Below are 18,466 nucleotides of genomic sequence, written 5' to 3' on the forward strand. Positions count from 1 at the left end.
GTGAATGTATCATAATGTATTTAACCAATGCTCTATTGCTGGACATTTAGATCATTTCAGGTCTTTTGCAACTGTCGACAACGCTGCAGTGAAGATCTTAATACACTACTCACTTGAACTAGGTGTGAATAAATATCAGTAGGACAAATTCCTGGGTGCTGTCTCAAGGGCAGGTACATTTATTTTTTTATTTTTATTTTTTAGGTTTTTATTTAAATTCTAGTTAGTTAACATACAGTGTAACACTAGTTTCAGGTGTAGAGTTCAGTGATTCATCAATTATATACAATACCAGGAAGGCAGGTGCATTATGAATGAAGGTAGCTACCACAAAGGTGCCTTTCATAGACAGTGAGCCAAACTTCCACTTACTCCCACCTATACTCCTGTACAGCATGCCTTTTCTCTACATCATCTCCAAAATGGAATACTGCTAACCTTTCTGATTCATGACACATAAGGGAAAATGGCATTTCACTATGCTTTAATTTACATTTTTACAATTTGTGAATGAGATTATTTCCTCATATTTCCTTTTCTGGGAACTATTTATGTTTTGCTAATTTTCTATTTGTTGTTGATAATTTCTTATTGATCTGTGAGATCTCTTCCTATATTGAAAGAATCGCCTTTTGTGTGTATACCATAGTATATTCAATATTATGCCATTTTTACTTTGTTTATGCTGTATTTTTGCCACACAGAATTAAATAATAATTTTAGTTCACTATGTCAATCTCTTCTTTTATGACTTTGAAAGTTGTGTCACATATACAGTAGCATTCCTTACTGGAAGATTAAAAATAAAAATTCTAGCATTTTCTTCTTTTTTATTTTTATTTTTAAAATTTTATTTATTTTTAAAGATCTTATTTTTTTATTTTTTATTTTTTTAAAGATTGTATTTATTTATTCACGAGAGACACAGAGAGAGAGGCAGAGACACAGGCAGAGGGAGAAGTAGGCTCCCCACAGGGAGCCTGATGCAGGACTCAATCCCAGGACCCTGGGATCATGATCTTAGCCAAAGGCAGTGCTCAACCACTGAGCCCCCAGGTGCCTATTTATTTATTTTTAATGGATTTCTAATCCAGGTAGAATTTATTGTGATGTAATGAGTTAGGTTAGGAATCTAACTTAAAAGTTTTTAAGATGGCTACCAGTTGTCTTAATAACACCTGCTAGGGGATCCCTGGGTGGCTCAGCGGTTTAGCGCCTGCCTTTGGCCCAGGGCGTGATCCTGGAGTCCCGGGATCGAGTTCCGTGTTGGGCTCCCAGCATAAAGCCTGCTTCTCCCTCTGCCTGTGTCTCTGCCTCTCTCTCTCTCTATGTCTATCATGAATAAATAAATAAATCTTTTAAAAAAATAACACCTGCTAAATGATTGTATTTATTTTACAAATTAACCCTCTGCTGCGGGGCAAATGTAAAGAATGGCAAAAAGAAGTCACACATAGCAAATACTGTATTTCATACTTTTATCTAATACATGCAGGACAGTTAAGTGAATTGCATTTTTTTAAAAGATTTTATTTTTAAGTAATCTCTGCTCTTAGCATGGGGCTCGAACTTACAACTCCAAGGTCAAGAATCACACACTCCACTGAGTGAGCCAGTCTTGTGCCCAACGTATCATGTATGTTTGGGCATATTTAAATGTGTTCTCTATAGTTGTAAGAAGGAAAATTTTTTCCTCAAATATGGAAGAGGGTATTCTTTACAGATATGTTTACACAAAGGAAATTCAACAGAATCCTGATATTTTCCAGGACCTGTCCAAAATTCCTGACTATGGTATAGGTGCTGCAAAGTTCAGTGTGTACCTGTCATACACAGACTCAGCACGCCATTCACATTTGTGCTTCTGCTTATAGGTACTTATAAAGCCTATCAGCTCAATTCTCACAATGACACATTACAGATTATCACTTGTAGAGGCTTTTGAAATCTCTTGTAAATGATTCAGGCTATAGTTAACCTATAAAACTGTAACCCAGAAGATTCAAAGATATATAAATACTGGTGGGGAAAAAATAAGAGGCTTTATCTTATTAAATAATATTGATATACATGCATTTTGGAGGAGCAAATATCTAGATGCTAGTGATTAAAATAAGTATTTTTTGTAGCTGCACAGATCACAGAACTACCTTCCAAATGTATGTCACACTTCACAAAAATGTTTTCTAATCCATTATCACTTTGGTTTTCAAAGACTCTATAAAATAGATCCATGTTGTGAAAAGGAGAAGGAAGAAGACATGGGCAGCTTTCTTAAAGGAAGTAGTCCTCAGAAAATTATCTTTCAAATGAATGAGACTCTTTGTTTTCTAGATTAAAAACAAAATCCCATTACTTTAAGATCCAGCAATTCCACTTATGGGTATACAGCCAAAAGAATTGAAAGCGAGGACTTGAACAGATAAATTTACACAGCAGCCTTATTTGCAATAGTCAAATGTGGAAGCAACCAAAGGGTTCATCAACAGGTGGATGAATTAATAAAATATGTTATATATATGTATATAGCATAATTCCACTATATGGAATTCAGCCCTAAAAAGTGAGGAAATCCTAACACATGCTATAATGTGGATAACCTTGAGGACAAGGTGTTAAGTGAAAGAAGGCAGTCACAAAAAGACAAATACTGTATGACTCCACTTATGTGAGGTATCCAGAGCAGCCAAATTCAGAGAGAGAGAGTAGAAGGGCTGTTATCAGGGACTGGGGAGAAGGAAAAGTGTGGAATTATTGCTTAATGCATATAGTTTCAGTTTTGCAAAATGAACAAGTCCTGGAGGTTGATTGTACAACAGTGTGAACATACTGAACAATACTGAACTGTAGACTTAAAAACAGTGAAGGTGGTAAATTCTGTGTTATGTGAATTTTCCACAGCAAAAAAACAAATGCTTTTTTCCAAGCCCCATATCCCACAAACCTGTCCAAAAACTTCTTCGTTAACAGTGAAAGTGAGGTCTAGGATATCTGTGATGTTGTTGTCCTTCATCCATTGCAAACTCTGGTGGAACTCCTCATCCAAATATTCCAGGTCACTCAAATCACAGGGCCTGGATGCATTCCAAGGGTGAAAGGTAAACAGATTGTTAAACAAACAGCTGCCCAGACCTGGCTAAAGCAACATAGACCGATTCTAACAATTTGGTACTTTTGAATATATTGATGAATCTTTGTAGTTCATTCAATGCTTTTTTTTTTTGAAATAACAATAATAAATATGGGATAATTATTGACTCATGAACTCTTGAAGGCAATTGGAGAAAGTTTTAGAAAACATTTTAAATCAGACTAAGTTTTAGATTAATTTTACTTAGTGTAATATAAAGTTTGTAATCTTACTGTAATTATTTATATAAACGGATTCATATCCATTATATGATGTTATAATAGTCTCCTATGCTTATATAAAATCTCCAAATGCCTTTTTATTGTACTAAAAGGTTTATGTGATATGTAAGCACTCAGAAAAGCAAACAAAGAGGAATGGTTAGGGCAAAACAGGGACAGAGTGAGAGGTGCCAGCTTGGCACCTCCTGTCCTCAGACGGGGCTGGGTAGACCATGGCCCACGATAACACACTTACAGTCTCAGGAGTGCCTTATAGAAGGGCCTCGTGAAGAAGGCATCGAGAAGGTACTGATGGATCAAAGCCAGGCCTAGGATACGACCACTAAACCTGAACCTGGAACACAGACAAGGCAGAGAAATTTAAGGGCAGGTGGAAATTTATATTGTTAAAAATCATTTGTATTTGTATTTAACGTGTTTCCTGATAGTACTCATTGTAAGAGGCTCAAGGAATTTGCCAACTGATGACAGAAGGGAGGTACCCATTCTCCTTCTCCTCATTCTTTACCATAAACAATGCCTAGGTACTTGGTATGTGTGAAAGCAACTCTCCTCTCTCCCCCAAGTACCAGAATAGAGTCATTATGCTGGAATCCTCTTCTCAGAATTGACAGCATGGGGACCCGAGAGAAGAAACACACTGATAAAGAAGTCTGGAACCCTAGATAAACAGTCCACATTGAACCCAGGGAGGACCTGAACCCAAGGACAAAGAACGTTTTCTGGACCATACGTCCTTATCTATTCAAGCATTCCAGAGATACCACCTGAAGGTCTAATGTGTGACCAATACATGCCGGGAGGTAGAGGATTTGAGTGGGGGTCATACATGGCAGTTGTGCTCACAGTCGGTAGGAAGAGTTACAGGGAATCACGTTTTGGTAAGGATAAGCTGAGCCTACATTGCTATTTAATATTGACAGCCACATACACACAAAGAATGGATCTCTGCTGGGAAGAACAGGTCCTGTAGATCTGGTTACCTCCAGATGTAAGGGCTTTTAATAATTTAAATTCTTGGGGCAAATCCTGGGATTTTTTTTTAATATCCTGGAATTTGTGCTAATAACCTGCTTGACTGAGTGCTGAGTCTCCCTGGGGCTTGATCCCATTGTTGCCCTGCTCCTAAACCAGATTTTTGTCTGGTTCGTCTAGCATACTGGTTCTCTCACCGTGTGGGCCTTGCCCATCTCTGGATCCTACCTCCAATACAGGGGTCTCCCTGGCCTCTTTCCATCTAAATAGATTTTCACCTAACTGTAGACTTAGTTTTGACTTTTATCAGATCCTCCCACTTGGAATTTTCAACTAATACATCTCTACTACCTTTCGTGAGACTCTTTTCAGACTCAGAAGATTTCTTACTCTAGAACTACTTTAAAAATTATTAAAATGAATAGATCATCTGATCCTATTGAATGAGCATAATTATAAATAACTCTTCAAATTGACATATTTCAAGTGATCAATTCTATTTGCAGGAAATAACATACAAATATCAATGTACGAATATTACTGACTGAAGAGATTAGAGGCAAAGGAAATCTCAGTGAAGGTGCTATGGGGGCACCGTGCGTGGGGGATCTCATAGGAAATCAGATGTCTTAGAGTCCTTGAGGTCAACATGCCCCACTAGTGCTTCATCCCTCAGCGGTCTCTCCCGACCAGCTCAATACCTGACCAGTCCCCCACATGGTGACCACAATCCTGTGTATACAGACACAGTTTACTTCTACCCCAGTTGAGGCTTACCCACTCTGACTCTAAGCATTACAGCTGATCCTTCTAGCATGATGATGGGGTTGTAACCATGCAGATGGAGATGATCAAGACACTCAAAGCAGAAAGAGAGCAAACATCAACACAGGTGCCTGGCCAAGTACCCTCCTCACTTAGAGCTGGCCCCCGAGGGCCTAGTAAAGAAAAATTGTAATCTTAGCAGGTAGTAGGTATCCACAGATAGGGAGCAGATGAAAATATTATACAAGAACACAATTTTCAGCTCAATGTTAAAAAAAATGAAATATTTCAATGAATCGTAAATTTTCTAACAAAATATAAATTATTCAACTCTATTCAAGAAGAAGCAGAAAACTTAAATAGACAAATAACCACCGAATGAACTAGAAGACTATAAGGAAAAAGGACTACATACAAAATTGTTGGTGAGACTAGATACACACATACACATGTTTAAAAACATGTTTGTTTCTTTCAAAACCTCCATGGATAGAAAACCCCTTTGCTATTTATATAGTTCCAGAAATCAGAAAAGGATAGAAAACTCCGTAATTCATCAGTATGAGCTATCATCATCACAAAATGGAATCTAGCAAAGAGCAAAAGAAAGAAAACTAAAGATATTTCACTCATACATTAAAAAAAAAAACCCATAATTAAAACACCAGAACCTACCAATTCATTCCCAGAACAATGAGAAGTGATTAAAGATATTTGGTTTTAGGAAACTGAGGATAGTTTAATATTAGGTATTGTTATTAAAATAAATTATGAAATCAAAAGACAAAAATCATATGACTTTTGTTGTTGAGAGAAGCTGGTTACTTGATAATATCTGCCATCAATTTTGAGGAAAAAAATCTTTGTAGTAAAGCAGGAATAGAAGACTGCTTCCTTCCCATAATGAGGAGCATCTATCTCAGCACCCTATTTAACAGTAAAAATGCAGAAGGAGGCTGCTGACCAGCACCCTTTACAATATGCTCTCAGCTCCAGTGACTGCTATTACTTATGAGTGAAAAATTGGAAACAGATTGGAAATAACTTTCAATGAATGTCTATTGGGCCAACACATGTTACTCACGTTATCTTCCTGACTCTTGCAACAGCTCTATTTTCACAATTCTAGCTCTCTTCATTTCATAAACTAAGAAATTGAGGGTCCATAATTAGCCCCAAGCAAGTGGTAGGGTGAGAACACCAATGCCTATCTGCGTCACACCAGATCCCGCCCTTCCCTTTGTGTCCATTTGGAGAAGTTGAACAGTAGAGAAGTTAATCCTCTGGTCTAGGGTCCAGGTTGTCTGGCCTATGATCTCATGCAAAGACTTAACTACCTGGTCTCCATTTCCTCTTCTGGAAAACTGCACTCTTTAAATGATATTATTATCTTATTTTATGTTGGCTTCCAGCACCGACTTCTGCTAATTAGAAATACTTTGGCTCAAGTGAACTTCAACTAGCTTAAGCCAAGGGGGAAATTCTTTTTTTTTTTTTTAAGATTTTATTTATATTCATGAGAGACACTTAAACACACACACACACACACACACACACAGAGAGAGAGAGAGAGAGAGAGAGAGAGGCAGAGACACAGGCAGAGGGAGAAGCAGGATCCCTGCAGGGAGCCCGACGTGGGACTCTATCCTGGGTCTCCAGGGAGGAAGGTGGCGCTAAACCGCTGAGCCACCCGGGATGCCCGGGAAATTTTTTACAAGTCCCTGGTGATATCTCATGGAATTTGGGGTCAGGGATGCAGTTGGGTGTCAGGAAGATGAGGGACCTGAGTGACCTCACTCTCCCTTGTCCACCTTCTCCTCTTCGCTCCTCTCTTTGCACATCTGCTCCTTTCTTCTCTCTCTATGTCAATACTTCCTATGGTTTTCATCCTCAAGAGACCAACTTGACCCTCTCTAACCCAGGTCCAAGGTTCCAGCATGATTCCTTGCTTGTTGCAACTCAGGTTGGCTGCCCACCCTGGACCAACCGTCAGTGATCAGGAAAGCAAGGTCTGGGGAGGAATCTCCGGGTTTGGTGTCTTGCCCAGTGCTGTGCAGTGAGGAGCACCACTGCCTACCTCTCAACAAGGGGCTGCGACCAGATGGAGTGCAGCAGATGGCATGGTTTCTAGCACAGGAGACTTGCAATGCAGACCACCGATACACAGTTGTTTATTTGCTTTGAATGGGTAGATCATAAGATGGAATTTCTTCTTCTTCTTCTTCTTTTTAGAAATATCATTAAATCATTTACTCAGTAACAACACTTAGTAGATAACAGAAACACACTACACATACTCATTTCCCATTTGGCCTGAATAAGTAGTTTTGCTACACAATGCCTTCCTAATATAAGTTTTTCTATGGCCAGGGAAAACAGCATTTTAAATAGTTCATAAGATGGAATTTCTAAAGACAAAAGTATACTGGTTTCACAGGCTGATGTGGGCCACTAGTTAGCCCTCGATATTTTTCTGAAGGTGTGCAAGCAATCCAGGATAATGTGGTTTGGCTTTACATAAACACAGACAGGATGGCTCAGAGCCAGACCAATATACATAGTAAACTATATTTCAGAGCCATGAACTATGATCTGGGATGTGTTTATGTAAAGCACAATCCAATTGTACAATTCAAGTCGCTTAAAAAAACATAGATTGAAATGGAAAACCTTTACCAGTTGATGAATTGCCATGGTGCATAATTTCATTTATGAGAAAACATCTTCTAGTAATTTTGCACTTTCTTTGTTTATCTCACTTAGCTTGAACAATTACTTGTTGGGAAATTGATTGCACTTATTACCAACGTGTAGGAATTATGAAATAGAAAGAAATTATGCTTCTTTAGCCTCTGTATTGATAATTGAAGACATTGTGCACATAACTGAAGCAAAAAAGTTTATGTTTTGACCGAAATTACTTGGCACAAAGAGGTTTTTCTTTTTTTAAGATTTTATTTATGAGAGACAGAGAGAGAGAGAATAAGTGTGAGTGTGTGGAAGGGCAGAGGAGGAGGGAGAGGGATTAGCAGACTCTGTGCTGAGTGCAGAGCCTAGCGTAGGGCTCAATCTCAGGACTGCAAGATCATGACCTGAGCTGAAATCAAAAGTTGGACACCCAACCAGCTGAGGTACCCAGGTGCCCCACAAATAAAGGGTTTTACGGACAAATAAAAGTAAGTCCCTACAGAGGTAGCCCACTGTGCCTTCTCTGCCTATGGGTATTCATGTGTCACTTTAATATCCAGGCCCCAGGGTCCCCAGTTGCAGAGCCCCCATGTGTGAACTCGCAGGACCTCTGTTCCTCTTTCTTCACCAGGGGCCCCGCGAGAAATCTCGGCTGATACTGCAGGCCAGCCTGGCTCACAGAGTGTGACACTATTCCTCCTTTTCTCGGCTGCCATTCTTGAAGCCATACTGCTCTCAGCACATCCCAGAGATGGTTGAAGTGCTGCATGTTCTGGTGCCACTGCCAGCAATCCCCGAGCTGCCGCTGCCCGAGATCTGCTCTTTGGAGTGGCTTAAGTTCATTTTTATGTTGCTGATAGGGAATAGCTCCTTGTATTGATCTGCTCTGTTAGAGGGACTTCACAGCAGAGTTGCTAGGGACCTGAGAGTTTACTAGGATTCCTCTTTTTTTTTTCCCCAAAGATTTTTTTTTTTTTTTCTTTTTTTTTTTTTTTTTTTTTTTTTTGCTTTATTTTTTTTTTTTTTTTTATTTTTTATTTTTTATTGGTGTTCAATTTACTAACATACAGAATAACACCCAGTGCCCGTCACCCATTCACTCCCACCCCCCGCCCTCCTCCCCTTCTACCACCCCTAGTTCGTTTCCCAGAGTTAGCAGTCTTTATGTTCTGTCTCCCTTTCTGATATTTCCCACGCATTTCTTCTCCCTTCCCTTATTTTCCCTTTCACTATTATTTATATTCCCCAAATGAATGAGAACATATAATGTTTGTCCTTCTCTGACTGACTTACTTCACTCAGCATAATACCCTCCAGTTCCATCCACGTTGAAGCAAATGGTGGGTATTTGTCATTTCTAATAGCTGAGTAATATTCCATTGTATACATAAACCACATCTTCTTTATCCACTCATCTTTCGTTGGACACCGAGGCTCCTTCCACAGTTTGGCTATCGTGGCCATTGCTGCTAGAAACATCGGGGTGCAGGTGTCCCGGCGTTTCATTGCATTTGTATCTTTGGGGTAAATCCCCAACAGTGCAATTGCTGGGTCGTAGGGCAGGTATATTTTTAACTGTTTGAGGAACCTCCACACAGTTTTCCAGAGTGGCTGCACCAGTTCACATTCCCACCAACAGTGTAAGAGGGTTCCCTTTTCTCCGCATCCTCTCCAACATTTGTTGTTTCCTGCCTTGTTAATTTTCCCCATTCTCACTGGTGTGAGGTGGTATCTCATTGTAGTTTTCATTTGTATTTCCCTGATGGCAAGTGATGCAGAGCATTTTCTCATATGCATGTTGGCCATGTCTATGTCTTCCTCTGTGAGATTTCTGTTCATGTCTTTTGCCCATTTCATGATTGGATTGTTTGTTTCTTTGGTGTTGAGTTTAATAAGTTCTTTTTTTTCCCCAAAGATTTTATTTATTTATTCATGAGAGACACACACACAGAGACAGAGACACAGGCAGAGGGAGAAGCAGGCTCAGCAAGGGGAGCCCAATGTGGAACTCGATCCCAGGACCCCAGGATCATGACCTGAGCCAAAGGCAGATGCTCAACTGCTGAGCCACCCAGGTGTCCCTAGGATTCCTTTTGAAGTTTACTCACTGTCCTTCAGTCCCTAGGCTGGCAAAGTCATGGTGGACCTAAGGAGCAGCTACTACTCCTCATTCAGAGCTCAACCTCAGGCTTGCTGGCCCCTCTGGCTTGCTGCGCCATCCTTCTGCTTCTCTTGAGCTGTATCATTTCTGAGGACCCCAGATTCCCTGCTCACACTTGCTTTCTGTTGGCTCCCCTTTGCAAGCATATCAGACATGCCCACATGTGTTCGATTCCAATGGGGGGCACCATTCAACTTCTCTTCACAGGAGGGGCCTCAGGCCCCAGGTAAATCAGCAGATGCACATGCAGACAGCATGGAAGTGTTGAGGACATGAGAAGATAAGGCATGTCCTCTGACTACATGTACCAGACCTGTCTAAATCTGCATGTCACCTACACCATGGCAGGCCCCTCTGAGACCCTTCCCTGGTACTAGATGGTTGGTCTCAATCTTTTCTCCATTCCAGCCACCTGAAGGATACAGTACTCTGATGGGTCAGGAATGGGGCCTCCCTCCATCAGTAATCCTCAAGTCTGGAGAAAAGAGTTTCCTTCTGGCTCCACCTTGGGTATAATATGAAAACTCCCCAGGATATTCCAATACGCCATCACCCTAAGATGTATTCCTGATCCTCTAAAAACACATAAACCATATTTTCCTATTTATTTACTGGTCAGAGATTAATCCGCAGAAACCCATTTGGACCTAAGACATCACAAAAATAAGATCAAGATAGCAAAATACCAAGAACTCCACATTTAATAGGAAAAAATCTTCTTTTGAGAGTCAGTCAGCTATGGGTCTCATTGTTAAGAAGGCATGGTCTGTTTTCCTTCAGGGGTAGAATGTGGATGGTTCACAGTTATGTTTCTCAACCTAACCCCACCAACCCTGTGATTTTTAGAAACAATCCCTGGACTCTAAGTTCTTTTCATAGCCTTGATTTTCCATGTGTTGCAAGTTTTGGTTTTTTGGTATCATCAACCCTTATCCTCCTGGCAAAGAAAACAAAACAAAACAGAATTGGGTATTTTTTAGTGTAAAGAAAAATACACACAGCGTAGAAAGTATTAAATAAAAGTACATTAACTCTGTCACATGAGGCACTCTCTTGGACCTTTGGGGGTCTTTCTCTTGCATATCAGTTGGTGAGAACAGATACTTTGTGTCTGTGTATGGGGCAGCCTTGCCGCTCCTGCTTCTCTGCAGCTTCCTCTTTTCACACCACAGGGCAGCACAGATACCCTCACATATTTGCAAATATAGGGTTTCATCGTGTTATTTAGATAAACTTGCAAAGTATTTCATTTCATAAATGTTCTTCTCTTGGTGTGGCCCTTCCTGCTCTGATGGAAACCTAAGTAGTTTTCATCTTTATCCATCTGCTCATAGGTTTTGGGGGAGGCAGCATGCAGCCAGTTAACTCTGGGACCATCAGAGGACTTCTGTAATGGGCAGATGTCACTCTTCAGTCATCCTCAACAACAGCTCACCAAATATCTGGAGGATGAACTGACATTGCCTCTGATGAAAGCAACTGGAGCCACTTTGAGTTTTCATAAAGACATGGAAGGAGATTATGGCAGGAGATACGAAAGGAACCAAAGTTACTGGCGAGGATTTATCTCCGTTCCATCTGAGCTTTGTGCATTTCAGTGAGTTCAAAAGGTAATGAATGGAGTTTCACACATTTCTGGCACATCTTCCCACGTTGTTTGAAGGCCCAACAAAGACTTGACTCTCTCCTTGAATGTATTACTGTTTGTTGACTCATTACTGTGTGCCGCTGGCCAATAATCCCAAACAAGTAGTGTGGTGGGAAAGACAAAACTGCAAGTTCTAAGGTCACGCTGCCTCAGTTTAACTCCTCTGACCTGTGTGACTTTGGGCAAACTGCTAAACATCCAAGGACCTCAGTTTACTCATCTGCAAAATGGGGGTCATAATGTTGTATAGGGCAAGGGCACAAACACAAAAGGGCTAAAACACAAGGGCCCAGGGACTAGTGGAGGTCAGTCCACCTGAGTGTTTAATAGACACCATCTACATACTGGCATGCCTCTCCCTTAGAACCCAGGGCCATACCCCACGCTGGACTGAAGGGTGAGAATGTGGACTGGGCCAGTGGACTAGCCGGCAGTTGGCTGCTGCTACAGAACTACAAGCTTTTTCTCTGCTTACACAAAACATTCACAGATCACAATGCCTGGCACAGGTAAGGGACCCCATCAAGGTTTGTTGACTTGAAGTAAATTAAAAATGCTCATCTGATTTTGTCCCAGGGGAGCACGACTATACCAGCCTACTGGAAATTTCTGCAACATCATATACTATTTGATGCCCGTCTGATTGGGTTAATTGCTCACATTTCCAATATCGATAGAGGTCCCCGTTCAGGAAGACAGAATGACTGAGCTGCAGAGGAGACTGGGTGACTGGATCAGCATATGGAAGGACGTGGCGAACGTTTTACACCAAGACACCAACGTAGTAGCAGGCTTCTCTCTCCCTCACACTCCCTCTTCGATCTGTACAGCGGGACTTTCCATGGGAATATGTTTTTGTAGGGGGTAGTATGTAATGATTTCACAGCGTATTTTTCAAATGATTCTTTAAACAAAAGCAGTTTGCTCAATGGCAAAAAATTCAGTCAGGAAGTTAGGGAGAGGAATTTCTTGTTTACAGGCTGGATTTATGGAAGGGAAAGCAGATGGCTTGACAAGTGAAGAAAATAAGACCTAATGATACCCTGGAAGGACATTTTGGAGACTGAAACAAAATACTCTCAAAAAGCTTCTAATTAATCCCTTGATATGAAAGTGATATAAAATGGAATAAAACCCTCAGTGTAGCACCAGGTAATATGCCAAGTCAAAAAGGTTCTGCTGTGGTGTATCTGGTAGTTTGATCCCCTGGCATTAAACATGGGCCCCTAATAGTTGTTGCAAGGTGTCTCTGAGTTTGGTGATCTTCTCAGTCTTGCCCTGCAAGCCTTCAGTCTCCCTCTGTGCGACTCTGGTTGCTGGATCTTCTGATGCAATACCACTCAGCGTCAGAGAGACCCCTGGCATCAGCTTCAGCATTGAAAGACCCAAAGCTGACCCTATATTCTGGCCTTCCTGCCTGGACCACTGATCAGACGGTATATTGAGAACAGCAAAGAGGCTGGACACTTGGTGATAATATGCTTGGCTCTTGCTGCCTCTGGTGAGGGGATGGAGGCTGCAGCTGATGTTTGAGCATCTGGCAGGGAATGGAGGTCTGCTAAATCTTGTACACAGTTCGTGGACTTTGGAGGCCTTTGGAGGTCACAGCATGTCGTGGAGCACAAACACCTGTCTGGACCAGCACTGTACTGGCAAGTCCCGGGGTTCAAATACATTTTGCTGAGTCAACGAATGAGGCCAGAGTGCTGCATTGATGCCTGAATGCCCCATCGCGACGGCCTGCCTCCCAAGCTAGGACTCTGTTATTGCACCTACTTGTGCATTGCCTGTCACCTGCAGACTGACAGCAGGTGGTTTGTGTCAGCTGAATTCTAGAAGGCTCTCTCTATAGCAGCCATGCTTTCCATTCCTGCTACTTTCTAGATCATCCTAGGTCACTGCTTCCCTGGCAATTGGGAGGACTTTGCAGGGGTTAAGGACCTTTGTGACTCTCAAAACAACAGAGCTGGTTCCTCAACTATAGCACTATTAACTGTTCCTGTCCTGTGCACTTGAAGACGTGTGACACTACCTTTGGTTTTTCCCCCCTAGATGCCAGTACCAGTTGTGATAGCCCAACCTGTCTCCAGACATTGCTCAATGTCCTTTGGAGGGGGTGAGGGCAAAGCCACCCTCTTGGGGGAAGAATACACAAATCTAGGTGATTATAGTCTCCTTTCTAACTGACTCATAGGCACCACTTGCCTCTCCTGGGCCTCCCGAGGCAATGAAAGTCACCAATCTCAAGGCTTTATGCTCCACTCTGCAATACCTGAGCAATTTTCCACCACTCCTAGAATAGCTAAGTATACCTTCCTACTCCACCAAATATAATTTTAGATTCCTACCAGAAACTTGGCCTTTATGTTTCTCTTGGGGAAAAGATGCGAGGCAAGAGTGATTCCTCCCAAATACACCAGGCTGTGTCATCTTTTCTGAGGGGATGATGCTTGATCTGAATTATGGAAAGGAGTGAGCCTCAAGGAGAATGGGTATTCTAAGCTGGGGGAATAGCAATGTCCAATGTGGAAGACATATAATTTGTTTGAATAACAGAGAAGAGAGCAATTGGACTGGACCCCAGACAGAGAAAGGGAGGAGGATAGAACATGAGTTTGGAGAGATACCCAGGGAACAGAACATCAGAGGTGGCAGTCCCTGGTAAGGACTTTGGATTTTATCCAAAGTGTATTGAGAATCCACTGGAGGTTTCATGTAGGGTCTATGAATGAACTGATTGATGTGTTAAAATGATCATTCTGGATGCTGCATGGAGAGAGGTGAGTCTGGCAAGAGTGGAAGCAGAGAGACCAGTTTAGAGGTTCCTGCAGTGGTCCAGATGGGAGGTGACGGTAGCTTACATTAGGGTTGTGATAGTGGGGGCAATGAAGTCAGATTCAGGACGTATTTTCGTGATAGGGACAAGAGGACTTGCTGATGGACTGGATGGGAGATGTGAGAAAAAGAGAGGCACCAAAGACAGTCCATGGTCTTGGACCAGGGCAATTGTGTAGATGGTGGTGCCATTTACCAAGTTGGGAAACACCAGAAGAGAAGGTTGCAGAAAAAACTTGAGAGTTCTCCTTCAGACATACTAAATTTGATAGGCTCATTAAATATCTGGGTAGAGCTGTTGGGTAGGCAGCTGTATCACTGAGTCAGTATTTCTGGGGAGGGCCTGGCTGCAGATGTTAATGTGAGGGTTGGCAGGATGTACATTGGATTTGAAGCTATGCAGCTGGACAAGACTTCCCCAAAGAAATAGGTGCAGATAGAGAGGTGGACCAAGGGCTGAGAATTTGTAACACTCACAGATCTGGAAGATGAGGAGGGACAATAAAATCAACTGAGAAGGAATGACAATGAGGTTGGAGAGGAACCAAGAGAGTGCATCTGAGATCAGGTAATAAGAGGTCCGAGAATTACCCACTGGATTTGGCAACCTTGATGAGAGCTGTTTCCATGGGGGTAAAGGGGAGGAAACGCTGGCTGGAGAGGATGGGAGAAAAGGAAGTGGAGAACGTGAGCAGATAACTCTTTGCATGAATTTGTCTCTCAGGGGGAGTGGTAAATTGCAGTAGTAGTAGGAGGAGGGTGTGACACCAAATGAGGTTTGGGTTTGTTTTTCAAAGATGAGAGAAATTATATACCGTGTGTTCATGCATTTCAATTTCAACAAATTTACCGATTGTCCACCATGTGCCAGGTGTGTACAAAGATGTCAACGGTAAACATTCATTTTGAAGAGTTTACAGGACAGGAGTGGGATAGACAGAACAATGCACCAATTCAATGTCAGGTAAGATGGGCTGTAGAAAAGTACACAGGGTGTGTGCAAACACAGAAGAAGGACACTTGCTGATTTGGAAGGGGTTAAATCTAGGCTGGGTTCCTGGAAGAAGTGATGACTGAGGTGAGCTTTAATGAATGAGTAGAAATTAGATCACTCAAGGCAGGGAAGGGCTTTCCAAGAAAATAAAATCACATGAGGAAAGAGGCAGGGAATAGAATGGAATGTGTTTAGAATAGCATGCAATTCACGATGACTAGAGCATAAAGAGCGAGACGCGGCAAGATTGGGCTGAAGAAAGAGGAAGTGGGAGGTCTTGGAAGGTCTCATTTTCCATGCCAACAAGCTCAGCTTTTAAATCATAGAGAATGGGGACCTACTGAAGGGTTTCAGCAAGGGAGTGATATACTTGGTTTGACATTTAAGAAATCAGTCTGCAGTCATGTGAAGGATGGATGCGCGGAGAAGGGCAGATTGGAGAGTGTATTACAGTATGTTCAGGTCGTTGTGAGAAAATTTTGGAGGTAAAAAGGTCAGGACGTGGAGCTTTATGTGAGCAGAAGGAGCTGTGAGGGATGGCAGGAAGTCACTCATGGGAGAGATTAGATAGAGGTTAACTTGGAGGAGGATCAAGATAAAGATGTTTAATAGGTGTTTGGATAAAAGAGTTTGCAGCTCAACAGGGAGGTGAGGCTAAAAATATAGCTTTAGGATTCATACTGCAAGATGGAGAGAACTTTATAAAACAGTAAACTTTGATTCTATTGTTAAATTTTATATAGACTTGCATCTATCTTTCCATCCATCCATCTAACCGTCCATCAAATGGCATGGAAGGACTCGAGTCAAAAATATTTTTTTAAAGATTAATTTATTTAAGAGAGAGCAGGGGGAGGGGCGAGGGGAGAGGGAGGGGTGGGGGGAAGGCGGGGGAGAGGTAGTTCCAAGCAAACTCCTGGATGAGTCTGGAGCCCAACATCAGGACCTGATCTCACAACCCTGAGATCATGATCTGAGCTGAAACCAAGAGTTGGACACTTAACAGACTATGACATCCAGGCGCCCCTCAAGTCAAAATATTAATAATATTTATTTCTGTGTGAAGATATTTCCTTATGAGAATTAAATTTCTTACAATGAATACATATTATTGACGTGATAATATTATATATGTTTATTTACACATAAAACATGTAAGTAAAAGTTTCCATTAAGATAAAAAGTGATAATTGTTTGCTGGGTTTGTTGATTAGGTGGTCTCTGCTGCTCATGGAAAGGGTAGTTTTGGTGATGAATCCTGACATCGGATTCAATAGGAGAAGTGAACAGGGGAAAGGAGCCATAACCAGAGGAGGAAGTAAAAATATTAAGACAGATAAGAAAGAGAAAACTCCTGGAGCAAGGGCACGGAGGATATGGGAGCAGATGGATCCAGAGCCTAAGTGGAAGTCTCTTTTGAACAGGAAAAGGGTGATGCTGGGAAGGTGTCAGCACTGGGCATTTGTAATTGGGGTGTGAAACTGAGGTGGTCACCTCAGAGTGGGATCTGAAGTCACCTCCTCAAAGTGAAGGAGTCTATTCGGCAGGGGCTTTCAGGACAGTGGAATGGAAGATGCATCAGTCAAAGGACTGGTGAGCTTTTTTTGGGAACCTGCTGAGGTCAGAGAGTATGAATTAGGATTGTACCATCTCTCAGAATTATTTCATTTTCTTTGGTGCTAGAGGTACAGGAAACAGCTCTGGCGCTGAATGTGGGAGAGCGCATTATGACATTGATCCAAGGTGGCGTTTTGCCCATCAGATGGAGTGCAAGCATGGAGGCCTGGGGTGAAGGAAGCCGTGCCAGATGGGAAGGAGATGGCGAATCTGAGGTGCAAATGAAGTTGGTGAGCAGCTGTGGTAGGGGGAGGAGGTGGGAACGCTGGCTGTAGAATGATTGATGGTGGGATTGTAGATTTTTCAGTTTCAGATATGGCACAGTTTGGGGTGATAATGAGGCTGGGAGGGCCACTGTGGGAGCAGGTGGTCAGAGTAGAATGTAGGTCAAGGCCCCTGGGGTAGGTAGATGAAGTCTATTCTCTACACCCACCTTTATCCAGATAATGTTTCAAGGAATGTGTAAAGAATCCACTCCCTCACATCTCCAGAGCTGCTTAAATACTGCAGATGCAAGGCATGATTTTTATTTGGTTTTCATAGTTCCTTGTGTGAGGAAACAGTGTTGCAATGAGCTGAGAAAACTTGAAATTTTCTTCATCTGCCATGAAAGAGACTGCCAACACAAGATAATGACAGGATATTATCTTCTGATTGCTAATTAGCAACTGAAATGAATGTCTAGCCCTGATGCCTGCCAAGTGCCCGCTATTAATATCAGCCCTGCAGGGGGCAAACGAGTAAGAACGGCGATGCTTGTTCCTCAACAGGACAGCCAAAGGAGTGACTCCTTTTTTAGAGAAAGCTAAAGTGGGTTGTGCCTGTAGTGGGTTGACTGTTGGTCCCCAAAAAGATATGTCTGCTTCCTAAACCCTGGAACTTGTGAGTGGAAAAAGGGTCTTCGTGGATATGATTAAGGGTCTCAAGATGAGATCATCTTGGTTGTTCACATGGGCCCTAAATTCACTGACAAATGTCCTTATTAGAGACAGAAGAGAAGATACAGAAACAGAGGGAGAGGCCAAGACAGACGCAGAGTCAGAGAATGATGCAGCCACAAGCCAAGAAATTCTCAGAGCCACCAGCAGCTGAATCAGATAGGGAAGGATTCTCCTCTAGAGGCTTCGGAGGGAGCGTGTCTTTGCCAACACCTTGACTTTGGGCTTCTGGCTTCCAACTCTGAGAATACCGAGTTTGTGATAATTTGGTATGGCCACCAGAGGAAAGCAATATAGAACACAAATATAGAATCCAAAAATCCTCTTTAGTTTTCTGGAATGCTTCTCAATGAGCATATCACTATGTAGTTTGTAAGTGGATCCACTAAACTCATATATTTCATTTCATGCAAGAGGAGAATATATCTAATTTCGGATGAGACCCAGAGTCTGGTTCCATGCCCAGAATTATG

At 42.0% G+C, this 18,466-nt stretch overlaps 1 protein-coding gene across 5 annotated transcripts in view; it reads right to left on the minus strand.

Moving 5' to 3' along the window:
- Positions 1 to 18,466, minus strand: part of HECW1 (HECT, C2 and WW domain containing E3 ubiquitin protein ligase 1) — a 448,536-nt gene that overhangs the window by 17,522 nt on the left and 412,548 nt on the right. For all 5 annotated transcript variants that reach the window (XM_049096371.1, XM_025449281.3, XM_049096372.1 and 2 more), the window contains 2 exons: positions 3,608 to 3,706; positions 2,945 to 3,074 (listed from right to left, as the gene is read on the minus strand). In XM_049096371.1, coding sequence (XP_048952328.1) covers positions 2,945 to 3,074; positions 3,608 to 3,706 — 229 coding nt within the window. The remainder of the gene's footprint in view (positions 1 to 2,944; positions 3,075 to 3,607; positions 3,707 to 18,466) is intronic.

Source organism: Canis lupus, chromosome 18 (assembly GCF_003254725.2).
Source record: "Canis lupus dingo isolate Sandy chromosome 18, ASM325472v2, whole genome shotgun sequence".
NCBI classification, from domain to species: domain Eukaryota; kingdom Metazoa; phylum Chordata; class Mammalia; order Carnivora; family Canidae; genus Canis; species Canis lupus.